We start from the raw sequence: 22,720 nt of genomic DNA on the forward strand, positions 1-22,720 counted from the left end.
CAGCTTGAACATCAGGGAGTTCATGGTTCACGTATTGCTGAAGCCTGGCTTGGAGAATTTTGAGCATTACTTTAATAGCATGTGGGATGAGTGCAATTGTGCAGTAGTTTGAACATTCTTTTGCTTTGCCTTTCTTTGGGATTGGAATGAAAACTGACCTTTTCCAGTCCTGTGGCCACTGCTGAGTTTTCCAAATTTGCTGGCATATTGAGTGCAGCACTTTCACAGCATCATCTTTCAGGATTTGAAATAGCTCAACTGGAATTCCATCACCTCCACTAGCTTTGTTCGTAGTGATGCTTTTTAAGGCCCACTTGACTTCACATTCCAGGATGTCTGGCTCTAGATGAGTGATCACATCATCATGATTATCTGGGTCGTGAAGATCTTTTTTGTACAGTTCTTCCGTGTATTCTTGCCACCTCTTCTTAATATCTTCTGCTTCTGTTAGGTCCATACCATTTCTGTCCTTTATCGAGCCCATCTTTGCATGAAATGTTCCCTTGGTATCTCTCATTTTCTTGAAGAGATCTCTAGGCTTTCCCATTCTGTTGTTGTTCTCTATTTCTTTGCATTGATCACTGAAGAAGGCTTTCTTATCTCTTCTTGCTATTCTTTGGAACTCTGCATTCAGATGCTTATATCTTTCCTTTTCTCCTTTGCTTTTTGCCTCTGTTCTTTTCACAGCTCTTTAAGGCCTCCCCAGATAGCCGTTTTGCTTTTTTGCATTTCTTTTCCATGGGGATGGTCTTGATCCCTATCTCCTGTACAGTGTCATGAACCTCATTCCATAGTTCATCAGGCACTCTATCTATCAGATCTAGGCAGAATGTGGTCCACTGGTGAAGGGAATGGCAAGCTACTTCAGTATTCTTGTCTTGAGAACCCCATGAACAGTATGAAAAGGCAAAATGATAGGATACCAAAAGAGGAATTCCCCAGGTCATTAGGTGCCCAATATGCTACTGGAGATCAGTGGAGAAATAACTCCAGAAAGAATGAAGGGATGAAGCCAAAGCAAAAACAGTACCAAGTTGTGGATGTGACTGGTGATAGAAATAAGATCCAATGCTGTAAACAGCAATATTGCATAGGATCCTGTAATGTCAGGTCCATGAATCAAGGCCAATTGGAAGTGGTCAAACAAGAGATGGCAAGGGTGAACGTCGACATTCTAGGAATCAGCGAACTAAAATGGACTGCAATGGGTGAATTTAACTCAGATGACCATTATATTTACTACTGCGGGCAGGAATCCCTCAGAAGAAATGGAGTAGCCATCATGGTCCACAAAAAAGTCCAAAATGCAGTACTTGGATGCAGTCTCAAAGACGACAGAATGATCTCTTCATCTCCAAGGCAAACCATTCAATATCACAGTTATCCAAGTCTATGCCCCAACCAGTAATGCTGAAGAAACTGAAATTGAATGGTTTTATGAAGATCTAAAAGACCTTTTAGAATTAACACCCCAAAAAGATGTCCTTTTCATTATAGGAGACTGGAATGCAAAAGTAGAAAGTCAGGAAACATCTGGAGTAACAGGCAAATTTGGCCTTGGAATGTGGAATGAAGCAGGGCAAAGACTTTAGAGTTTTGCCAAGAGAATGCACTGGTCATCGCAAACACCCTCTTCCAACAACACAAGAGAAGACTCTACACATGGATATCACCAGATTGTCAACACCAAAATCAGATTGATTATATTCTCTGCAGCCAAAGATGGGGAAGCTGTATACAGTAAAGAAAAACAAGACCAGGAGCTGACTGTGGCTCAGATCATGAACTCCTTATTACCAAATTCAGACTCAAATTGAAGAAAGTAGGGAAAACCACTAGACCATTCAGGTATGACCTAAATCAAATTATACTGCATAGTTGTTAACAACTGGTACAACTGTTCTAAGCCATTTGGGTAGTAAAGATAACTGATTCTTGGTGACTGTACAGCTCACCTTATGGGCATCCTGGAGCAGGCCAAAACATCTATCAGTCAGGTTCCCAGAAGGGATTAAGAACCTCAGTTTAGTGGAAGTGGTTTAAGAGCTTCTAATGTACCTGTCTAGTAGAGCTGCTGTGAGGATAAGCTGTGAAAATAGCCTTAAAGTGCTTCAGACATTTCCTTAGCTCCTTTTAGTTCTCATTAATGTTAGTTGTTGTTCTCATCATTATCATGATTGCTCATGTTGTTGTTATTATTATCATTGTTATTAAGTCCAAGGAAAGACATTTGGATAAATTAGAAATGGCATATAAAAGAATACAAATGGTAGTCCCAGTACCATCAGGTAATATTAGAGGAGAGGCAATGAAGGTGAAAAGGGATAATCAAACTAGGGAGTTAAGGACTTCCCTGGTGGTGCAGTGGGTAAGAATCTGCCTGCCAATGCAGGGGACACAGGTTTGATCCCTGGTCTGGGAAGATTCCATAGGCTGCACAGAACCACTAAGCTTGGGTGTGTGCCACAACTACTGAGCCCGTGTGCTGCAGCTACTGAAGCCCCTGCTTCTAGAGCCTGTGCTCTACAATAGGAGAAGCTCCACACAGAAACCCGAGTACGACACTCACTGCAACTAGAGAAAGCCTGAGTGCAGCAACGAAGATCCAGTGTAGCCAAAACAAAAAACCAGAAAGCTGTGGAGATAAAAAAACTCATGCAAGATAACCTAGAATATGGAGCTCTGTGAAACCAGTGATTCAGGCAAGGAATCCAGAGAAATGGATGTGTTAATTAAAAACTGTAATTTCAGTATGTTTATTTGAAGCAATATGACAAAAATGACAGAATGATCTCTGTTCATTTCCAAGGCAAACAATTCAATATCACAGTAATCTAAGCCTATGCCCCAACCAGTAATGCTGAAGAAGCTGAAGTTGAACGATTCTATGAAGACCTACAAGACCTTTTAGAACTAACACCCAAAAAAGATGTCCTTTTCATTATAGGGGACTAGGATGCAAAAGTAGGTAGTCAGGAAACACCTGGAGTAATAGGCAAATTTGGCCTTGGGGTACGGAATGAAGCAGGGCAAAAGCTAATAGAGTTTTGCCAAGAGAATGCACTATTCATTGCAAACACCCTCTTCCAACAACACAAGAGAAGACTCTACACATGGACATCACCAGATGGTCAACACCGAAATCAGATTGATTATATTCTTTGCAGCCAAGGATGGAGAAGCTCTATACAGTCAGCAAAAACAAGACCAGGAGCTGACTGTGGCTCAGATCATGAACTCCTTACTGCCAAATTCAGAAATAAATTAAAGAAAGTAGGGAAAACCACTAAATCATTCAGGTATGACCTAAATCAAATCCCTTATGATTATACAATGGAAGTGAGAAATAGATTTAAGGGACTGGATCTGATAGAGTGCCTGATGAACTATGGACTGAGGTTTGTGATATTGTACAGGAGACAGGGATCAAGACCATCCCCATGGAAAAGAAATGCAAAAAAGCAAAATGGCTGTCTGGGGAGGCCTTACAAAGAGCTGTGAAAAGAAGAGAAGTGAAAAACAAAGGAGAAAAGGAAAGATATAAGCATCTGAATGCAGAGTTTCAAAGAATAGCAAGGAGAGATACGAAAGCCTTCCTCAGCAATCAATGCAAAGAAATAGAGGAAAACAACAGAATGGGAAAGACTAGAGATCTCTTCAAGAAAATGAGAGATACCAAGGGAACATTTCATTCAAAGATGGGCTCGATAAAGGACAGAAATGGTATAGACCTAACAGAAGCAGAAGATATTAAGGAGAGGTGGCAAGAAAACACAGGAGAACTGTACAAAAAAGATCTTCATAACCCAGATAATCACAATGGTGTGATCACTCACCTAGAGCCAGACATCCTGGAATGTGAAGTCAAGTGGGCCTTAAAAAGCATCACTATGAACAAAGCTAGTGGAGGTGATGGAATTCCAGTTGAGCTGTTTCAAATCCTGAAAGATGATGCTGTGAAAGTGCTGCACTCAATATGCCAGCAAATTTGGAAAACTCAGCAGTGGCCACAGGACTGGAAAAGGTCAGTTTTCATTCCAATCCCAAAGAAAGGCAATGCCAAAGAATGCTCAAACTACTGCACAATTGCACTCATCTCACATGCTAGTAAAGTAATGCTCAAATTCTCCAAGCCAGGCTCAGCAGTACGTGATCCGTGAACTTTCAGATGTTCAAGCTGGTTTTAGAAAAGGCAGAGGAACCAGAGATCAAATTGCCAGTATCTGCTGGATCATGGAAAAAGCAAGAGAGTTCCAGAAAAATATCTATTTCTGCTTTCTTGACTATGCCAAAGCCTTTGACTGTGTGGATCACAGTAAACTGTGGAAAATTCTGAAAGAGATGGGAATACCAGACCACCTGACCTGTCTCTTGAGAAACCTGTATGCAGGTCAGGAAGCAACAGTTAGAACTGGACATGGAACAACAGACTGGTTCCAAATAGGAAAAGGAGTACATCAAGGCTGTATATTGTCACCCTGCTTATTTAACCTGTATGCAGAGTACATCATGAGAAATGCTGGACTGGAAGAAGCATAAGCTAGAATCAAGATTGCTGGGAGAAATATCAATGATCTCAGATATGCATACGATGCCACCCTTATGGCAGAAAGTGAAGAGGAACTAAAAAGCCTCTTGATGAAAGTGAAGGAGGAAAGTGAAAAAGTTGGCTTAAAGTTCAGCATTCAAAAAACTAAGATCATGGCATCCGGTCCCATCACTTCATGGGAAATAGATGTGGAAACAGTGGAAACAGTGTCAGACTTTATTTTGGGGGGCTCCAAAATTACTGCAGATGGTGATTGCAACCATGAAATTAAAAGACGTTTACTCCTTGGAAGGAAAGTTATGACCAACCTAGATAGCATATTTAAAAGCAGAGTCATTCATTTGCCAACAAAGGTCCTTCTAGTCAAGGCTATGGTTTTCCAGTGGTCATGTATGGATGTGAGAGTTGGACGGTGAAGTAAGCTGAGCACCAAATAATTGATGCTTTTGAATGGTTGTGTTGGAGAAGACTCTTGAGAGTCCCTTGGACTGCAAGGAGGTCCAACCAGTCCATCCTAAAGGTGATTAGTCCTGGATGTTCATTGAAAGGCCTGATGTTGAGGCTGAAATCCAATTCTTTGTCACCTGATGGAAGAGTTGACTCATTGGAAAAGACCCTGATGCTGGGAGGGATTGGGGGCAGGAGGAGAAGGGGACGACAGAGGATGAGATGGCTGGATGGCATCACCGACTCAATGGACATGGGTTTGGGTAGACTCCAGGAGATGGTGATGGACAGGGAGGCCTGGCGTGCTGTGATTCATGGGGTCACAGAGTCGAACACAACTGAGTGACTGAACTGAACTGATTTGAAGCATGACAATTTAGAAGAAGGATTCTAGTTCAATAACTGTTTGCTTATTCCTGGTAAGCTTGTAAAAAAATGCTGAAATTCTAACTTCTGAGTCTGTAGTGAGGCCCAGGAAGCTGTAGTAAGAAAGGCTGCGGCTCAGGTAGATTTGGATGCACAGCCAGGTTTGGGAAGCTGTGCCATGAACACATAGAGCACTGGAAGCCAAGGATCTTGGGTTAGGCCTGCATCCAGAGAAGAGTTGCTCTGTGACATCTCTGCGACTCCCTCAGACCTCTGTTGACCGTCCAGGGAAATGAAGTGTGTGAAGTGTTTTAGTCCTTGTAGAGACCTCGGCACATGTAAGGGGAGATTACATCTTAGGTTGGCAGCAGGTTTTCTCTGTGTTAGACACCAACCTCAGCAATCAAGTTTCCTCTCCCTGCTCCATCCCTGACAGCCAAGCAAGGGACCTGACCCACATGATCTACATTCCCTTCCAGCTGTCAGTCCTTAACTGTGTTCTCTGCTTTGCAGACACCAAAGTACTATTTGTTTGTGTGGATTCTCATGGATATTCTTTCTGCAGTTTTCATTGTTGCCATATTTTATTTTCATTGGTAAGCATATATTTGTAATTTCATATGATTTTTCCCCCGAATAAAAATATAAATAGTTTTAAGGAAATTTGAAGGAAAACAGTTACATTCATCCCATAATCTCATGTGGCAAGTCCTCAGGGAGACAGTGTTTTCTCATCGGAACCTCTGATTTCTTTTCGTGCTGCCTTCACATCCCTTCTCCTGCCTCTACCCGAGACCATATTCTAAGAATAAGGACTCTCACAGGCTTCCCTGGTGGCTCAGATAGTAAACAATTTGCCTACAATACAGGAGACCTGGATTTGACCCCTTTGTCAGGAAGATCCTCTGGAGAAGGGAATAATTCCCTCCAGTATTCTTGCTTGGAGAATTCCATGGACAGAGAAGCCTGGGGGGCTACAGTTCATGGTGTCACAAAGAGTCAGATGCCACTGAGTGACTGATATCTTCTTCTTCTAAGTCACGTCAGTTGTGTCTGACTCTGTGCGACCCCATAGACAGCAGCCCACCAGGCTCCTGTCCTTGGGATTCTCCAGGCAAGAACACTGGAGTGGGTTGCCATTTCCTTCTCCATTGCATGAAAGTGAAAAGTAAAAGTGAAGTCGCTCAGTTGTGTCCGACTCTTTGGGACCCCATGGACTGTAGCTTACCAGGCTCCTCCATTCATGGGATTTCCCAGGCAAGAGTACTGGAGTGGGCTGCCATTGCCTTCTCCGGAGTGACTGACATAGCTAAAGCTTAATCAAAGCCTGTTACTGCAGATCCCCTGTGGATCAGTTGGGAGAGAACTGGAGTTGAAGGCTGTTCAGAACAAGTGCCTCCCCCTTCCCACCTTCCACAGGATGGTTCACAGGGTGCTGTGTAAAGAGCAACCTCACCCTCCAGGAGACCTGGGTTTTGGTCCTGGCTTTTCCCATAGTTGCTGGGTGACCCTGGGGAAATCACTGCCCCTTTCCAGGCCATAGTTTTTGTATTTGTCTGAGAAAATGACATTCGAGAATTCTTGAGGGGAAAATGCTACAAGATTCCAGAGTTCAGGATGGGAGATGGAACATCTGGTAGAAGAATTTTTAGCTAGAGGAGCCCATGGTCTTTAGATCTCATCATGCCCATTTTTTCCTCATTTGAGTTATCCTTTAAAAAGGAGGAAACTACAAACCATCTGTTTAACATAGAATTTAACTGGATAATGTTCTTTTCTGGCCACTGCCTTGAATTGTTGCCTGTTTTGGAGTAGATCCATGAGGCTCATGGATACTCTGCTTCCTTCCAGGTGGAAAGAGAGCAAACAAGAAAAATTCCTCAAGAGCACCAGCATTCACACAGGTAAAGTTAGAGGCCTAGCCCACTCTCATTATCCCTACCCATTTCCTCCAGGATTCTGGGCCTGCCCTAATGTTTCTGACAAGAGTTGAAGGAGGTCTGAAATTGGGGAGTGGGGACCACCAAGAAGTTGGGATAAATAGGTTGGGCACAGATTCTGGGGGCCCCTGGCATCAGGATTCATTGTGGACTTTTATCTTCTAAGTGTTGACACTCCTTGGAAGGTTTTGAAATTGATATTTTTTTGTTCACTGGTTCATTTATTATCACATAGTTATTGAGTATCCACTTTGTGCCAAGCACTGTGAGAGAGACTGAAGGAACTTAAAGTTGTCTATGGAGGGTGGATCAAGAGACGAGAGGACTGGCCCACAGAGAGTGGTGAGGAAGTAGGCAAAGGCATAGCAATTGATACCTTTGGGCCAAATGCCTAGGTATAAGACAGTGAGGCTGCCATGCTCATCAGGGCTGGGTGCTGTAGGTAACTTTAGTTGTGATATGTATGTTGGAAGGTGGAGGGAGAAAATTGTGGAGGGGGCATGCTGAAAAGAACATAGGCTTTGCATATAAGCAATCAGGAGATGGCAAATGAGTTTCAAACAAGGCAGCAATATACTTAGACTTCTGTGTAAAAGGATAGAATAGCAGAACAACTTATTCAGCAGAACAACTCAAATGAAAGGGAATTAAATGAAATAAATGAAAAGAAATGGATTTTCATTCTGTGAAACTGAAGGTTTAAGCCATATTCACTCAAACCCCTTCAGGGACTGAGAGATCTCAAGTAACTCTGAGTTCTATGGATTTTTGGATCACTCTGCTAGCTAGTAAGAAGTCTGAAGGCCATGTTCCAGTTCCCTTAAGATTTTTAGTAGTTATATTAGTACACTAGGGCTATGAAAACAAAATACCACAGGAGGAGAAGGGGACGACAGAGGATGAGATGGCTAGATGGCATCACTGACTCGATGGGTGAGAGTCTGAGTGAACTCCGGAAGTTGGTGATGGACAGGGAGACCTGGCGTGCTGCGATTCATGGGGTCGCAAAGAGTTGGACACGACTGAGTGACTGAACTGAACTGAACTGAACTGAGGGGGCTTAAATAACAGAAGTTGATTCTTTTCATAGTTCTGGAGGGTAGAGGTGAAAGATCAATGTATCAGCACGTTTGGTTTATTCTGAAGCCTCTTTCTTTCATTGCAGATAGCCACTTTCTTGCTGTGTCCTCACATAGCCTTTCTTCTGTGCACACACTTCTACCCACCACTGCCCAGTGTGTCTCTGTGTGTTCAAATTTTTTCTACTCTGGTCAGATTGAATCAGGGCCCACCCCATTGGTCTCGTTTTAGCTACCTCTTCAAAGGCCCAGTTTCCATATATAGTTAGACTTTCAGGCACTGGAGATTATGGCTTCAACATATCAATGTGGGGCACAGAATTCAGCCTGTAACAATAATCCAGTGAAGAAATGAACAGAATATGGAATAGCTGAGGAATGCATGAATGAGAGAAGTTTTCAAGGAAAACTCTAAGATCTGTTTAAATTGGGATAAAAGACATATCTAAAATGCCTTAGAAAGTACAGTTAACTTGACCTCAGCTTCACACCATGTTGAAATTATGATAAAGAAATAAGGTCAATAAGAAATAAATTGAAAAATTTCCTGTTTTTTATAGTGTTTCCAGTTGCCCATTTAGAGAAACCAGTTTTTTTTTTTTTTTTAAATCTACGTAAATGTGTTGAAAAGCTGTTTGAGTACCTCCAAGAGACACTTCTAGGGGCTCACCCCAACTCCTAGAAGGGTTGGGGCCGAGTTCAGAATCAGAAAAGGTACAGAGATGACTGAAAAGAAGCCAGAACCACAGCCCAGATTCATTTAGGTTGAGGAGAACAGAGCTTTGAACACTTAAGCATAATTCACATCTTGTACCATGACCACCTCCGAGATGGGCATATACTGCTGCACCTAATGCTGCCTCCAGACGGCTTTCATCACCTCCTTAGCTTTAGGATACATTTTCTAGCCCTTTAAAGAAGTTCATCCTTTGTCTTCTGTCTCATATAGTTTTTATGATAAGTCTTATAAAAACATCTTCTGTTTAAAAAATCGTTGTTCATCTACTGGTAATATGTCCTTTTTCTCTGGCTGCTTTTTAAGGTTGCTTCTTTTATTATTGGTTTTCAGTAATTTTATTATAGTTTATTTTGTTGTGTTTAAGTGTGTATATGAGTGAGTGTGTGTGTGTGTGTGTTCATCCTGCTTAGAGTTTTCAGAGATCCTTAGATCAGAGTATAGTTTTTTTCAGTCTTTGATTTTCAGAATTTTTTTTGCCTCTATCTTCTTTCTTAGTTTCCTATAAGTTAGCAAAACTCGGTTCATTTTTATTTTTAGCCTGTTTAATGTCTGTGCTTCATTTGGATAGATTATATTTCTGTATATATTAGGTTTTTATTGATGCAGAACAAATTACCACAAATTTGGTAGCTCAGTACAACACAGATTTCTCATCTCAGAGTTTGTGTGGGTCAGGAGTCTAAGCATGTGTTTGTCTGGTCCTCTTCATAGAGTCTCACCAGGCTAACATTGAGGTGTTCACCTCGGCAGCAATCTCATCTGAGACTTAGATTCTACTTGCAAGATCACTGGTTATTGACTGATTTACTTCCTTAAAGCTGTCGGACTAAAGTGCTCCTGTTTTCATGATTACTGTTGACTGGGTTTTGATTTGAGTTTAGAAACTGTATCCAGTCCTCATCATTTTGTCCTCTCAAAATGTGGCAGATTTTTCTTCAATGCCAGCAGGAGAATATCTCTTTAGAGTAGGTGAATTCAGAGAAAAAAGGACAAAAGAAGGAAAAATAACATATGAAACAGTTAGGAGACAAGTTGAAACATGGTCATCATTAATTCAACTACTTTGTTAATCATTAAATATCAATGAAACGAATACTCAAAAGTAAAGACTTCATGTAAGATAGGAAGAAAGCAAGACCCAACCATATGCTGTCTACAATACAAATGTTTCAAATACAAAGTTTCAAATAGATTACAGAGTGAAAGGATGGGACAGTGATATGCCATGCAAACAATAAATATAAAAAATATTTTCTGAAAAAATAAACTGTAAAACATGGAAAATTACTGGAAACAAAGATTTCATAATGATGAAAATGTCAGTATATCAGGGAAGACATTGTAGTTATAACTGTTTTCAGTTAGTAAAAGAGTTTCCGAACATGTTAGTCAGCAACTGAAAGAGAGATCATAGTTGAGGATTTTAATATTTTTCACTTAGTACTTAAAATACCAATTAAACACAAAAAAACAAGAATAAATATAGAAGTCTGAACACTTTCAGCCACTTTGACCTAACTGGCATATAACATTTTACCCAAGAACTACAGAATATACAGTATTTTCAAGTGTACCTGGCATGTTTCTTCAAATAGAGTACATGACAATCCTTTCAACAGCCTGGGAGAGAGAGCTGATTTACCTAATTCATAGAAAGAAACAGAAAAGGAAAATGAGGAGGCAGAGGAATATAGTCCAATCAAATGAACAAGACAGAAACCTCAGAAAAAAAAACTAAATGAAACTGAGATAAGCAGTCCACCTGATGGGCTTCAGTATAATGATCATAAATAGCTCATCAAACTCAGGAAAGGATAAACATAGTGAGAACTTTAACAGTGAGATAGAAAATATAGTACCAAAGAGAAGTTATGACTAAACTGAAAAATACACTAGAGGTGCTCAACAGCAGCGTAGATGAGGTGGAAAAACGAATGAGTGAGCTAAAAGATAAAATGGTGGGACTCCCTCAGACAGAGCAGCAAAATGAAGAATTTTCAAAAGTGAAGATACCATATGTTGCCTTTAGGACAACATTGTGTGGAATAACATTTGCATTATATGGGTCACAGAAGGCGAAGAAAGAAAGGACCAGAAAAATTATTTTAAGAAATAGTGACTAAAAAATTTCCTAATCTGGGGAAGCAAACAGACCTCTGGGTCCAGGAAGCCCAAAGAGCTATGAATAAGAAGAACCCAAAGAGACACACACATAAGACACATTGCAACTAAAATGGTAGAAGTTAAGAATAAAGAGGATCCTTAAAGCAGCAAGAGAAAAAGTAACTCTGGATAATAAAGGAGTGTCATGATATACTCAAAGTGCTGAAAGGAAAAAACTTCCCATCACAGACTCTGCACAGCTAGTTTAACATTCAGAGTTAAGGAGAGATTAAGAGTTTTTAGGATAAACAAAAGCTAAAGAAGTTTATTGCCACTATACTTGTTCTGCATGAAATATTAAAGGGACTTCTCTAAACTGAAAAGAAATGACACTAAATGATAATAAGAAAACATGCAGTAATTAAAATCTCACTGGAAAATATACATATATAATAAAGGCAGGGGTTCAATCACTTATAAGATAAGCATTAAATTAAAAGACAAAAGTAGTAAAAATATGTAAAATTTCAGTAATTAAGGAATGCATAAAATAAAAAGATGTAGAAAGTGTCATCAATAGATGAATTTCAGAAGACTGAAATCTTACAGAATATCTTCCATCACCACAGCAAAATTAAATTAGAGACAAACATTAATATGACATCCATAAATACCTCTAGATTCCAAAAATTAGTGTATTTCTTAAACACTGAGTATTAAAAGCAATAAATCATAAAGGAGGTTGATTGGAAAAGAAGTAAAACTCTTACTGTTTGCAGATGACATGATCCTCTACATTAAAAAACCTAAAGACTCCACCAGAAAATTACTAGAGCTAATCAGTGAATATAGTAAAGTTGCAGGATATAAAATCAACACACAGAAACCCCTTGCATTCCTATACACTAACAATGAGAAAACAGAAAGAGAAATTAAGGAAACAGTTCCAGTCACCATTGCAACGAAAAGAATAAAATATTTAGGAATATATCTACCTAAAGAAACAAAAGACCTATATATAGAAAACTATAAAACACTGATGAAGGAAATCAAAGAGGACACAAATAGATGGAGAAATATACCATGTTCATGGATTGAAAGAATCAATATAGTGAGAATGAGTATATTATCCAAAGCAATCTATAGATTGAATGCAATCCCTATCAAGCTACCAACAGTATTTTTCACAGAACTAGAACAAATAGTTTCACAATTTGTATGGAAATACAAAAAAACTCGAATAGCCAAAGCAATCTTGAGAAAGAAGAATGGAACTGGAGGAATGAACCTACCTGACTTCAGGCTCTACTACAAAGCCACAGTCATCAACAGTATGGTACTGGCACAAAGACAGAAATATAGATCAATGGAACAAAATAGAAAGCCCAGAGATAAATCCATGCCCCTATGGACACTTTATCTTTGACAAAGAAGGCAAGAATATACAGTGGAGAAAAGACAATCTCTTTAACAAGTGGTGCTGGGAAAAGTAGTCAACCACTTGTAAAAGAATGAAACTAGAACACTTTCTAATACCATACACAAAAATAAACTCAAAACGGATTAAAGATCTAAATGTAAGACCAGAAACTATAAAATTCCTAGAGGAAAACATAGGCAAAACACTCTCTGACATAAATCACAGCAGGATTCTCTATGACCCATCTCTCTGAGTAATGGAAATAAAAGCAAAAATAAATATATGGGACCTAATTAAACTTAAAAGGTTTTGCACAACAAAGGAAACTATAAGCACGGTGAAAAGACAGCCTTCAGGATGGGAGAAAATAATAGCAAATGAAGCAACAGACAAAGAATCTCAAAAATATACAAGCAACTCCTGCAGCTCAATTCCAGAAAATAAACGACCCAATCAAAAAATGGACCAAAGAAGTAAACAGACATTTCTCCAAAGAAGACATACAGATGGGTAACAAACACATGAAAAGATGTTCAATATCACTCATTTTCAGAGAAATGCAAATCAAAACCACAGTGAGGTACCATTTCACGCCAGTCAGAATGGCTACTATCGCAAAGTCTACAAGCAATAAGTGTTGGAGAGGGTGGAATGCAAACTAGTACAGCCACTATGGAGAACAGTGTGGAGATTCCTTAAAAAGCTGGAAAGAACTGCCTTATGACCCAGCAATCCCACTGCTGGGCATACACACTGAGGAAACCAGAATTGAAAGAGACATGTACCCCAGTGTTCATCGCAGCACTGTTTATAATAGCCAGGACATGGAAATAACATCAGTGTTCATCAGGTGCTGCTGCTGCTAAGTCACTTCAGTCGTGTCCGACTCTGTGCGACCCCATAGACGGCAGCCCACCAGGCTCCCCCGTCCCTGGGATTCTCCAGGCAAGAACACTGGAGTGGGTTGCCATTGCCTTCTCCAGTGCATGAAAGTGAAAAGTGAAAGTGAAGTCGCTCAATCGCGTCCGACTCTTAGCGACTGCCATGGACTGCAGCCTACCAGGCTCCTCCGTCCATGGGATTTTCAGCCGACGAATGGAAAAGAAAGCTGTGGTACATATACACAACAGAGTATTACTCAGCCATTAAAAAGAATACATTTGAATCAATTCTAATGAGGTGGATGAAACTGGAGCCTATTATACAGAGTGAAGTAAGCCAGAAGGAAAAACACCAATACAGTATACTAATGCATATATATGGAATTTAGAAAGATGGTAATGATAACCCTGTATGCGAGACAGCAAAAGAGACACAGATGTATAGAACAGTCTTTTGGACTCTGAGGGAGAAGGCGAGGGTGGGGTGATTTGAGAGAATAGCATTGAAACATGTATATTATCATATGTGAAACAGACCGCCAGTCCAGGTTCATTGCATGAGACAGGGTGCTCAGGGCTGGTGTACTTGGATGACCCAGAGGGATAGTATGGGGAGGGAGGTGTGAGGGGGGTTCAGGATGGGGAACACACATACACCCGTGGTGGATTCATGTCAATGTATGGCAAAACCAGCTCAATATTGTAAAGTAAGTAGCCTCCAATTAAATAAATTTTAAAAAAAAAGAGGTTGGAAAATACTTTAAAGGATAATGCACGTACAGCAGCAAAAGTTTTGTGGTATAGCTAAAGCAGACCTTACAGAGAAATTTATAAGTTTAAATCTTAGAAGAAAGATTGGTTTAGTATTCATTGTTTCTACATTAAAAATCTAGAAAAAAATTAAGTAAATATTTTTTAAGTAAAAGGAGATAATAAAGACAGCAGGACAAAGACATAGAAAAGACATAGACAAGATATCAAAGACATAGAAAAGATACAAACAGAGAAAATAAAAAGTTTGTTCTTGAGATGATTAATAAAATTTATAAACTTGTAGTAAGATAAGAGAGAGAGATTGCCAATGTGATAGACATAGACAAGATATCAAAGACATAGAAAAGATACAAACAGAGAAAATAAAAAGTTTGTTCTTGAGATGATTAATAAAATTTATAAGCTTGTAGTAAGATAAGAGAGAGAGATTGCCAATATGATATATGATGGAGAAAAAACATTTGACAAAATTCAACATCCATTCATGATAAAAACTCTTACCAAAGTAAGTATAGAGGAAATATATCTTAAGATAATAAAGCCATTTATGACAAGCCTGCAGCCAACACAATACTCAGTGGTGAAAGCTTAAAGCCTTTCTTCTAAAATCTAGAACAAGACAAGGATGTCCACTCTCAACACTTCTATTCAGTATACTATTGAAAGTCCTAGCCATAGCAGTTAGATAAGAAAGAGAAAAATAAGTTTCTAAATTGGAAGAGGTAGAATGGTCATTTTACTATGATGTGATACTATATATAGAAAACCCTAAAGACTCCATACAAAAACTACTAGAACTGATAAATGAATCCAACAACGTGGCAGAGTATAGGATTAACATACAGTTCAGATCAGTCGCTCAGTCGTGTTCGACTCTGCCACTCCATGAATTCCAGCACGCCAGGCCTCCCTATCCATCACCATCTCCCGGAGTTCACTCAGATTCATGTCCATCAAGTCCATGATGCCATCCAGCCATCTCATCCTTTGTCGTCCCCTTCTCCTCCTGACCCCAATCCCTCCCAGCATCAGAGTCTTTTTCCAATGAGTCAACTCTTCGCATGAGGTGGCCAAAGTACTGGAGCTTCAGCTTTAGCATCATTCCTTCCAAAGAAACCCAGGGCTGATCTCCTTCAGAATGGACTGGTTGGATCTCCTTGCAGTCCAAGGGACTCTCAAGAGTCTTCTCCAACACCACAGTTCAAAAGCATCATTCTTCGGGGCTCAGCCTTCTTCACAGTCCAACTCTCACATCCATACATGACTACTTCTAAAACCATAGCCTTGAATAGACGGACCTTAGCCGGCAAAGTAACGCCTCTGCTTTTGAATATACCATCTAGGTTGGTCATAACTTTTCTTCCAAGGAGTAAGCATCTTTTAATTTCATGGCTGCAGTCACCATCAGCAGTGATTTTGGAGCCCACAGAAATAAAGTCTGACACTGTTTCTACTGTTTCCCATCTATTTCCCATGAAGTGATGGGACCAGATGCCATGATCTTTGTTTTCTGAATGTTGAGTTTTAAGCCAACTTTTTCACTCTCCTCTTTCACTTTCATCAAGAGGCTTTTTAGCTCCTCTTCACATTCTGCTATTAGGATGGTGTCATCTGCATATCTGAGGTTATTGAGATTTCTCCCAGAAATCTTGATTCCAGCCTGTGTTTCTTCAAGTCCAGCGTGTCTCATGATGTACTCTGCATAGAAGTTAAATAAGCAGGGTGACAATATACAAACTTGACGTACTCCTTTTCCTAATTGGAACCAGTCTGTTGTTCTATGTCCAGTTCTAACTATTGATTCCTGACCTGCATACAGATTTCTCAAGAGGCAGGTGTGGTGGTCTGGTATTCCCATCTCTTTCAGGATTTTCCACAGTTTCTTGTGATCCACAGTCAAAGGCTTTGGCCTGGTCAATAAAGCAGAAACAGATGTTTTTCTGGAACTCTCTTGCTTTTTCTATGATCCAGTGGATGTTGGCAATTTGATCTCTGGTTCCTCTGCCTTTTCTACAACCAGCTTGAACATCAGGAAGTTCACGGTTCACATATTGCTGAAGCCTGGCTTGGAGAATTTTGAGCATTACTTTACTAGCATGTGAGATGAGTGCAATTGTGGGGTAGTTTGAGCATTCTTTTGCATTGCCTTTCTTTGAACTTGGAATGAAAACTGAGCTTTTCCAGTCCTGTGGCCGCTGCTGAGTTTTCCAAATTTGCTGGCATATTGAGTGCAGCACTTTCACAGCATCATCTTTCAGGATTTGAAACAGCTCAACTGGAATTCCATCACCTCCACTAGCTTTGTTCGTAGTGATGCTTTCTAAGGCCCACTTGAGTTCACATTCGAGGATGTCTGGCTCTAGATGAGTGATCACATCATCATGATTATCTGGGTCGTGAAGATCTGTTTTGCACAGTTCTTCCGTGTATTCTTGCCACCTCTCCTTAATATCTTCTGCTTCTGTTAGGTCCATACCATTTCTGTCCTTTATCGAGCCTATCTTTCCATAAAATGTTCCCTTAGTATCTAATTTTCTTGAAGAGATCTCTAGTCTTTCCCGTTCTGTTGTTTTCCTCTATATCTTTGCATTGATCACTGAGGAAGGCTTTCCTATCTCTTCTTGCTATTCTTTGGAACTCTGCATTCAGATGCGTATATCTTTCCTTTTCTCCTTTGCTTTTCACCTCTCTTCTTTTCACAGCTATTTGTAAGGTCTCCCCAGACAGCCATTTTGCTTTTTCGCATTTCTTTTCCATGGGGATGGTCTTGATCCCTGTCTCCTGTACAATGTCACGAACCTCATTCCATAGTTCATCAGGGACTCTTTATATCATTCTAGGCCCTTAAATCTATTTCTCACTTCCACTGTATAATCATAAGGGATTTGATTTAGGTCATACCTGAATGGTCCAGCGATTTTCCCTATTTTCTTCAATTTGAGTCTGAATTTGGTAATAAGGAGTTCATGATCTGAGCCACAGTTAGCACCTGGTCTTGCTTTTGTTGACTGTATAGAGCTTCTCCATCTTTGGCTGCAAAGAATATAATCAGTCTGATTTCGGCCATATAGTGATGTCCATGTGTAGAGTCTTCTCTTGTGTTGTTGGAAGAGGGTGTTTGCTATGACCAGTGCATTTTCTTGGCAAAACTCTATTAGTCTTTGCCCTGCTTCATTCCGCATTCCAAGGCCAAATTTGCCTGTTACTCCAGGTGTTTCTTGACTCCCTACTTTAGCATTCCAGTCCCCTATAATGAAAAGGACATCTTTTTTGGGTGTTAGTTCTAAAAGGTCTTGTAGGTCTTCATAAATCCATTCAATTTCAGTTTCTTCAGCATTACTGGTTGGGGCATAGGCTTGGATAACTCTGATATTGAATGGTTTGCCTTGGAGACAAACAGAGATCATTCTGTCGTTTTTGAGATTGCATCCAAGTACTGCATTTCGGACTCTTTTGTTGACCATGATGGCTACTCCATTTCTTCTGAGAGATTTCTGCCCGCTGTAGTAGATATAATGGTTATCTGATTAAATTCACCCATTCCAGTCCATTTTAGTTCGCTGATTCCTAGAATGTCGAAGTTCACCCTTGCCATCTCTTGTTTGACCACTTACAGTTGGCCTTGATTCATGGACCTGACATTCCAGGTTCCTATGCAATATTGCTTTTACAGCATTGAATCTTGCTTGTATCACCAGTCACATCCACAACTGGGTATTGTTTTTGCTTTGGCTCCATCCCTTCATTCTTTCTGGAGTTATTTCTCCACTGATATACAGTAGCATATTGGGCACCTAATGACCTGTGGAGTTCCTCTTTTGGTATCCTATCATTTTGCTTTTTCATACTTTTCATGGGGTTCTCAAGGCAAGAATACTGAAGAGGCTTGCCATTCCCTTCTCCAGTGGACCACATTCTGTCAGACCTCTCCACCATGACCCACCTGTCTTGGGCTGCCCCGCAGGCATGGCTTGGTTTCATTGAGTTAGAGAAGGCTGTGGTCCTAGTGTGATTAGATTGACTAGTTTTCTGTGAGTATGGTTTCAGTGTGTCTGTCCTCTGATGCCCTCTTGCAACACCTACCATCTTGCTTGGGTTTCTCTTACCTTGGGCATGGGGTATCTCTTCGCAGCTACTCCAGCAAAGCACAGCTGCTCCTCCTTACCTTGGACGAGGGGTATCTCCTTACTGCTGCCATTCCTGACCTTCAACATGGGATAGCTCCTCTAGGCCCTCCTGTGCCTGCGCAGCCACTGCTCCTTGGATTGCTCCTCCTGGCTGCTGGCCCTGGCCTCGGGTGTGTGTGGCTCCTCCCAGCTGCTGCCCTGGCCTTGGGCTCGGGGTGGCTCCTCAGGGTCACCGCCCCTGGCCTCAGGCATGAGGTGGCTTCTCCTGGCCACCCCTGACCTCGGACACGGGGTGTCTCCTCTCGGCTGCCACAGGCATTGGACGCGGGTTAGCTCCTCCTGGCCGCTGCCCTGACCTCGGACGTGGGATGTCTCCTCCCGGCCACCTCTGACCTTGGATGCGGGGTAGCTCCTCTTGGCCGCCACCCCTGACCTCGGATGCAGGGTGTCTCCTCCTGGCCGCCACTGACCTCAGACGCAGGGTAGCTCCTCTCGGCTGGTCCTGCGCCGTCGCAGCCTGGCACTCTAGGCTGCTGCCCGTGACCTTGGACGTGGGGTAGCTCCTCTCAGCCACGCTTAGTGCTCAGCCGCCTGCACTTAGCGCCTGCACTTAATGCGCCAGCTTGCAGCGAGCGCCCGCGCTTAGCGCCCGAGCTTAGCGCCTGTGCTTAGTGCACCGACTTGCAGTCGCCTGCGCTTAGTGTGCTGGCTGCGAGCACTGGCTCTAGCATACAGTGATCTGTTGTATTTATTTAAACTTAACAATGAAATATGAGAAAAGGAAAGTAAAAAACCAATTTCTTTTAAAATTGTATAAAAAAATAGTTAGGAATAAACCTGACTGAGGAGGTGAAAGGCTTATATGCTGAAAACTGTAAGACATTGATAAAATTGAAAGTGATTCAAAAAATGGGAAGATATCCTATGCTCTTGGATTGGAAAAATTAATATTGTTCAAATGGCAATACTCCCCAAAGCAGTTTACAGATTTAATGTGATTCTTATCAAATTACCCATGAATTTTTCACAGAACTAAAATAATTCTAAAATTTGTATGGGTCTATAAAAGACTCAAAATCACCAAAGCAATCCACAGGGAAAAGAACAAATCCTGGGAGGACATAACCCTCCCAGATGTTGTACAACACTATAAGTCTGTAGTAGTCAGAACATCATGGTAATGGCATAAAAACAAACATATAGATCAATGGCACAGAATAGAGAGCTCAGAAATAAACCCATACACCTATAGGCAGTTAATCTTTGACAAAGGATTATAGTATACAATAGTATACTATACAAATATATACAAATAGTATATATTTGTATATATACTATTCAAATAGTATACAAATAGTATACAATGGAGAAAAGACAGTCTCTTCAGTAAGTGGTGTTGGAAAAGCTGAACAGCCACATGTAAATCAATAAGGTTAGAACACACCCTTTCACCATACACAAAAATAAACCCAAAATAGCTTAAAGATTTAAACATTTTAAGACATAACACCATAAAAGTCTTAGAAGAGAATATAGGCAAAACATTCTCTGACATAAATCATACCAATATTTTCTTATGTTAGTCTTTCAAGGGAAAGACATAAACGTAAAAATAAACAAATGGGACCCAATCAAACTCATAAGCTTTTCTATAGCAAAGTAAACCATAAACAAAGTGAAAAGACAACCTACAGGCTGCAAAATATGCAACTAAAAAGGGCTTAATTTTCAAAATACACAAATAGCACATACAACTCAATAACAAAAAAAAACAACTCAAGTGAAAAAGGGACAGAAGACCTAAATAGATATTTTTCCAAAGAAGACATACAGATGGCCAATAGACACATGAAAAGATGCTCAGTATCACTTAATTATTAGAGAAATGGAAATCAAAGCTACAAGGAGGTATCACCTCAAACCCGTCAGAATGGCCATTATTAAAAAGTACAAATAACAGATGCCGGAGAGGGTGTCAAGAAAAGGAAACCCTCCTACATGGGTGGTAAGAAAGTAAATTGATGCACCCAGTATGGAAAACAGTATGGAGGTTCCTCAGAAAAAGAGTTGCCATGTGATTTAGTAATCCCACCCCTGGGAATATGGACAACATTCTAAATTGAAAAGATACATGCACCCCAGTGTTTATGGCAGGGCTAGTTACAATAGCCAAGATGTAGAAGCAACTTAAATGTCCATTGATAGGTGAATGGATAAAAATGTGATTTATAATGGAATACTACTCAGCCATGAAAAAGAATGAAATAATATTTGCAACAAAATGGATGGACCTAGAGATGATCATACTAAGTCAGAAAGAAAAAGACAAACACCATAAGATACCACTTATATATGGAATCTAAAATGTGAAACAAATGAACTTCTATATGAAACAGAAACAGACTCAGAGATATAGAAAACAAAATTATGGTTACCGAAAGGGAAAGGAAGTGGTCGGGGAAGGATAAATTAGAAATTTAGCAGATTAGCAGATACAAACTACTACAACAAGATCCTACTGTATAGCACAGGGAACTGTTATTTCCTTTGATAAACTTTCATGGAAAATAATTAGAAAAGAATACATATATATGTATATATGCATAACTGAATCAGTTTGCTGTATACCAGAAACTAATACAACATTGTGAATCAACTATACTTCAATTTTAAGAAATAGTAAAGCAATAATACCAGCTCTTACCACTTTCTTCTATTTGGCCTTGTACTGGATATCCTAGCCAGTTCAGTAAAATAATAATAGGCATAAAGGAAGAAATAAAACTCCTTAATTTGCATTTATTATATGAAAAATTTTAAGGAGTCAACTGAAAAACCTACTAGAACTAAAAAGTGAATTAAGCAATGTCTCGAACTCCAGCACCTTGATGAATTGAAGACCATAGGAAAGTCTGGGTAGGGAGAGAAATAGTGGAAAAAAATCTGAGATGATAATTGAGGGGCTGACATTTTAAAGATGATTAGAATTTTACCACGTGACTGGCAAATATTAGAGAAGTGACATTTGTGGAATCTGTGTTTTTGTCTTTTCTATCCCATAGAATCTTTGAGTACAAGCCTCCGAACAGGAAATAGTAAGAATCAAGGACCTTCATGTATACCCATAGATCCTGTCTTCCGAGTTACGGAAATTCCTTGGACTCACGCAGCCCTCTCTCCAGCTTTAACCAAGAATGTAAGGAAATACCCAGACTCTAGCTGTGTTTCAGTAGTCCCCATGAAGAAAGCCAGCAAATCAGAGCCAGTCAGCAAAACCATCAAGACACCAGTGCCTGGCGAGGGTAACATTAGACAACTGGTCCCCACCTTGAAGGCCTCTGAATCCATCCAAGCACCCGTCCAGGAGTCTGCCAGAGAGGCCATCTTCCAGTCTTCATCAGCCGTGAAGGCAAATGGAACATTTTCCTCCATAGACGTCTGTCATCCTCAGAAGCAAACTGAAAGACCCTCCAATACTAAATCTTCCGAGGAATCCCTTCCTGTTTTCATCACATCCAGCCCATCCTCCTCCTCCTAAGCCTATCTGCAAAGAATTAATCACAACTTGCACCCTTCTTCCTCTTCTTCTCTATGCCTGAGGATGGTGACAGTGGAGAGTGGTCAGGCAATGAGTGCAGAAAAGCTGTTGAGGCTCTCAGGAAAACCATTCTGGTCTAGCCTTTCTCTAAAGAGTACATATCAAGGGGACAAACAAGGGGAAAATAGTTGTAATCTTGGAGCTAGAGCTGGTGGTTCTCTGGGTATTAGGTTTTATCTCATCTGTAGTGAACATCAGCATGCAAATAAAGGCAACTCTCAGGAACTCAGAAGGTAAATGGTGTATTCTTTGGACCCCTCTGTGATAAGTCAGGCTGACAAAGACTAGAGGATAAGTGCCAAAGTGATGCCATCCTGAGAATGAGAGGTGGCATAAAGCGTGAGTCAGGGGCAAAGATCTCATCCCACACATGCATTCTGTCATCTGGCGTGAAGTGGGGTGCTTTATAATACCTTGTTCACTGATTCCCCGGTGAGGTGATGGGCATAATCCCATACCAACATAATGACTCTAGGTCTTGAGTCATCAGAGCCACAGCAAGTGTCTAAAGCTTTATCAACCTGAAGAATCTGAAAACAGAAATGCCTGGGATATACCAAGTGAAAGAAGTGGTGCACTGAGAAAAAAATGGAGTATTTTAAAATACATTACTAATCAAACACAGGCATAAGAACCTTGTCTTCTTGAGTGATTCTAATAAGAGTAGGATATTGCCACTCCCTCAGATAAGATTTAA

The 22,720-nt window shown here is 40.4% G+C and overlaps 1 protein-coding gene across 1 annotated transcript in view; it reads left to right on the forward strand.

Annotated features, from left to right (window-relative positions):
- The window catches only part of LOC101117288 (glycerophosphodiester phosphodiesterase domain-containing protein 4-like), a 155,014-nt gene extending 133,051 nt beyond the window's left edge, over positions 1–21,963 (forward strand). The window contains exons 14-16 of the mRNA XM_027960072.3: positions 5,876–5,958; positions 7,214–7,266; positions 21,488–21,963. Of these exons, the coding sequence (XP_027815873.2) occupies positions 5,876–5,958; positions 7,214–7,266; positions 21,488–21,963 (612 nt within the window). The remainder of the gene's footprint in view (positions 1–5,875; positions 5,959–7,213; positions 7,267–21,487) is intronic.
- The last annotated feature ends 757 nt before the right edge of the window (positions 21,964–22,720 follow it).

Source organism: Ovis aries, chromosome 21 (assembly GCF_016772045.2).
Source record: "Ovis aries strain OAR_USU_Benz2616 breed Rambouillet chromosome 21, ARS-UI_Ramb_v3.0, whole genome shotgun sequence".
In the NCBI taxonomy this organism is placed as follows: Eukaryota; Metazoa; Chordata; class Mammalia; order Artiodactyla; family Bovidae; genus Ovis; species Ovis aries.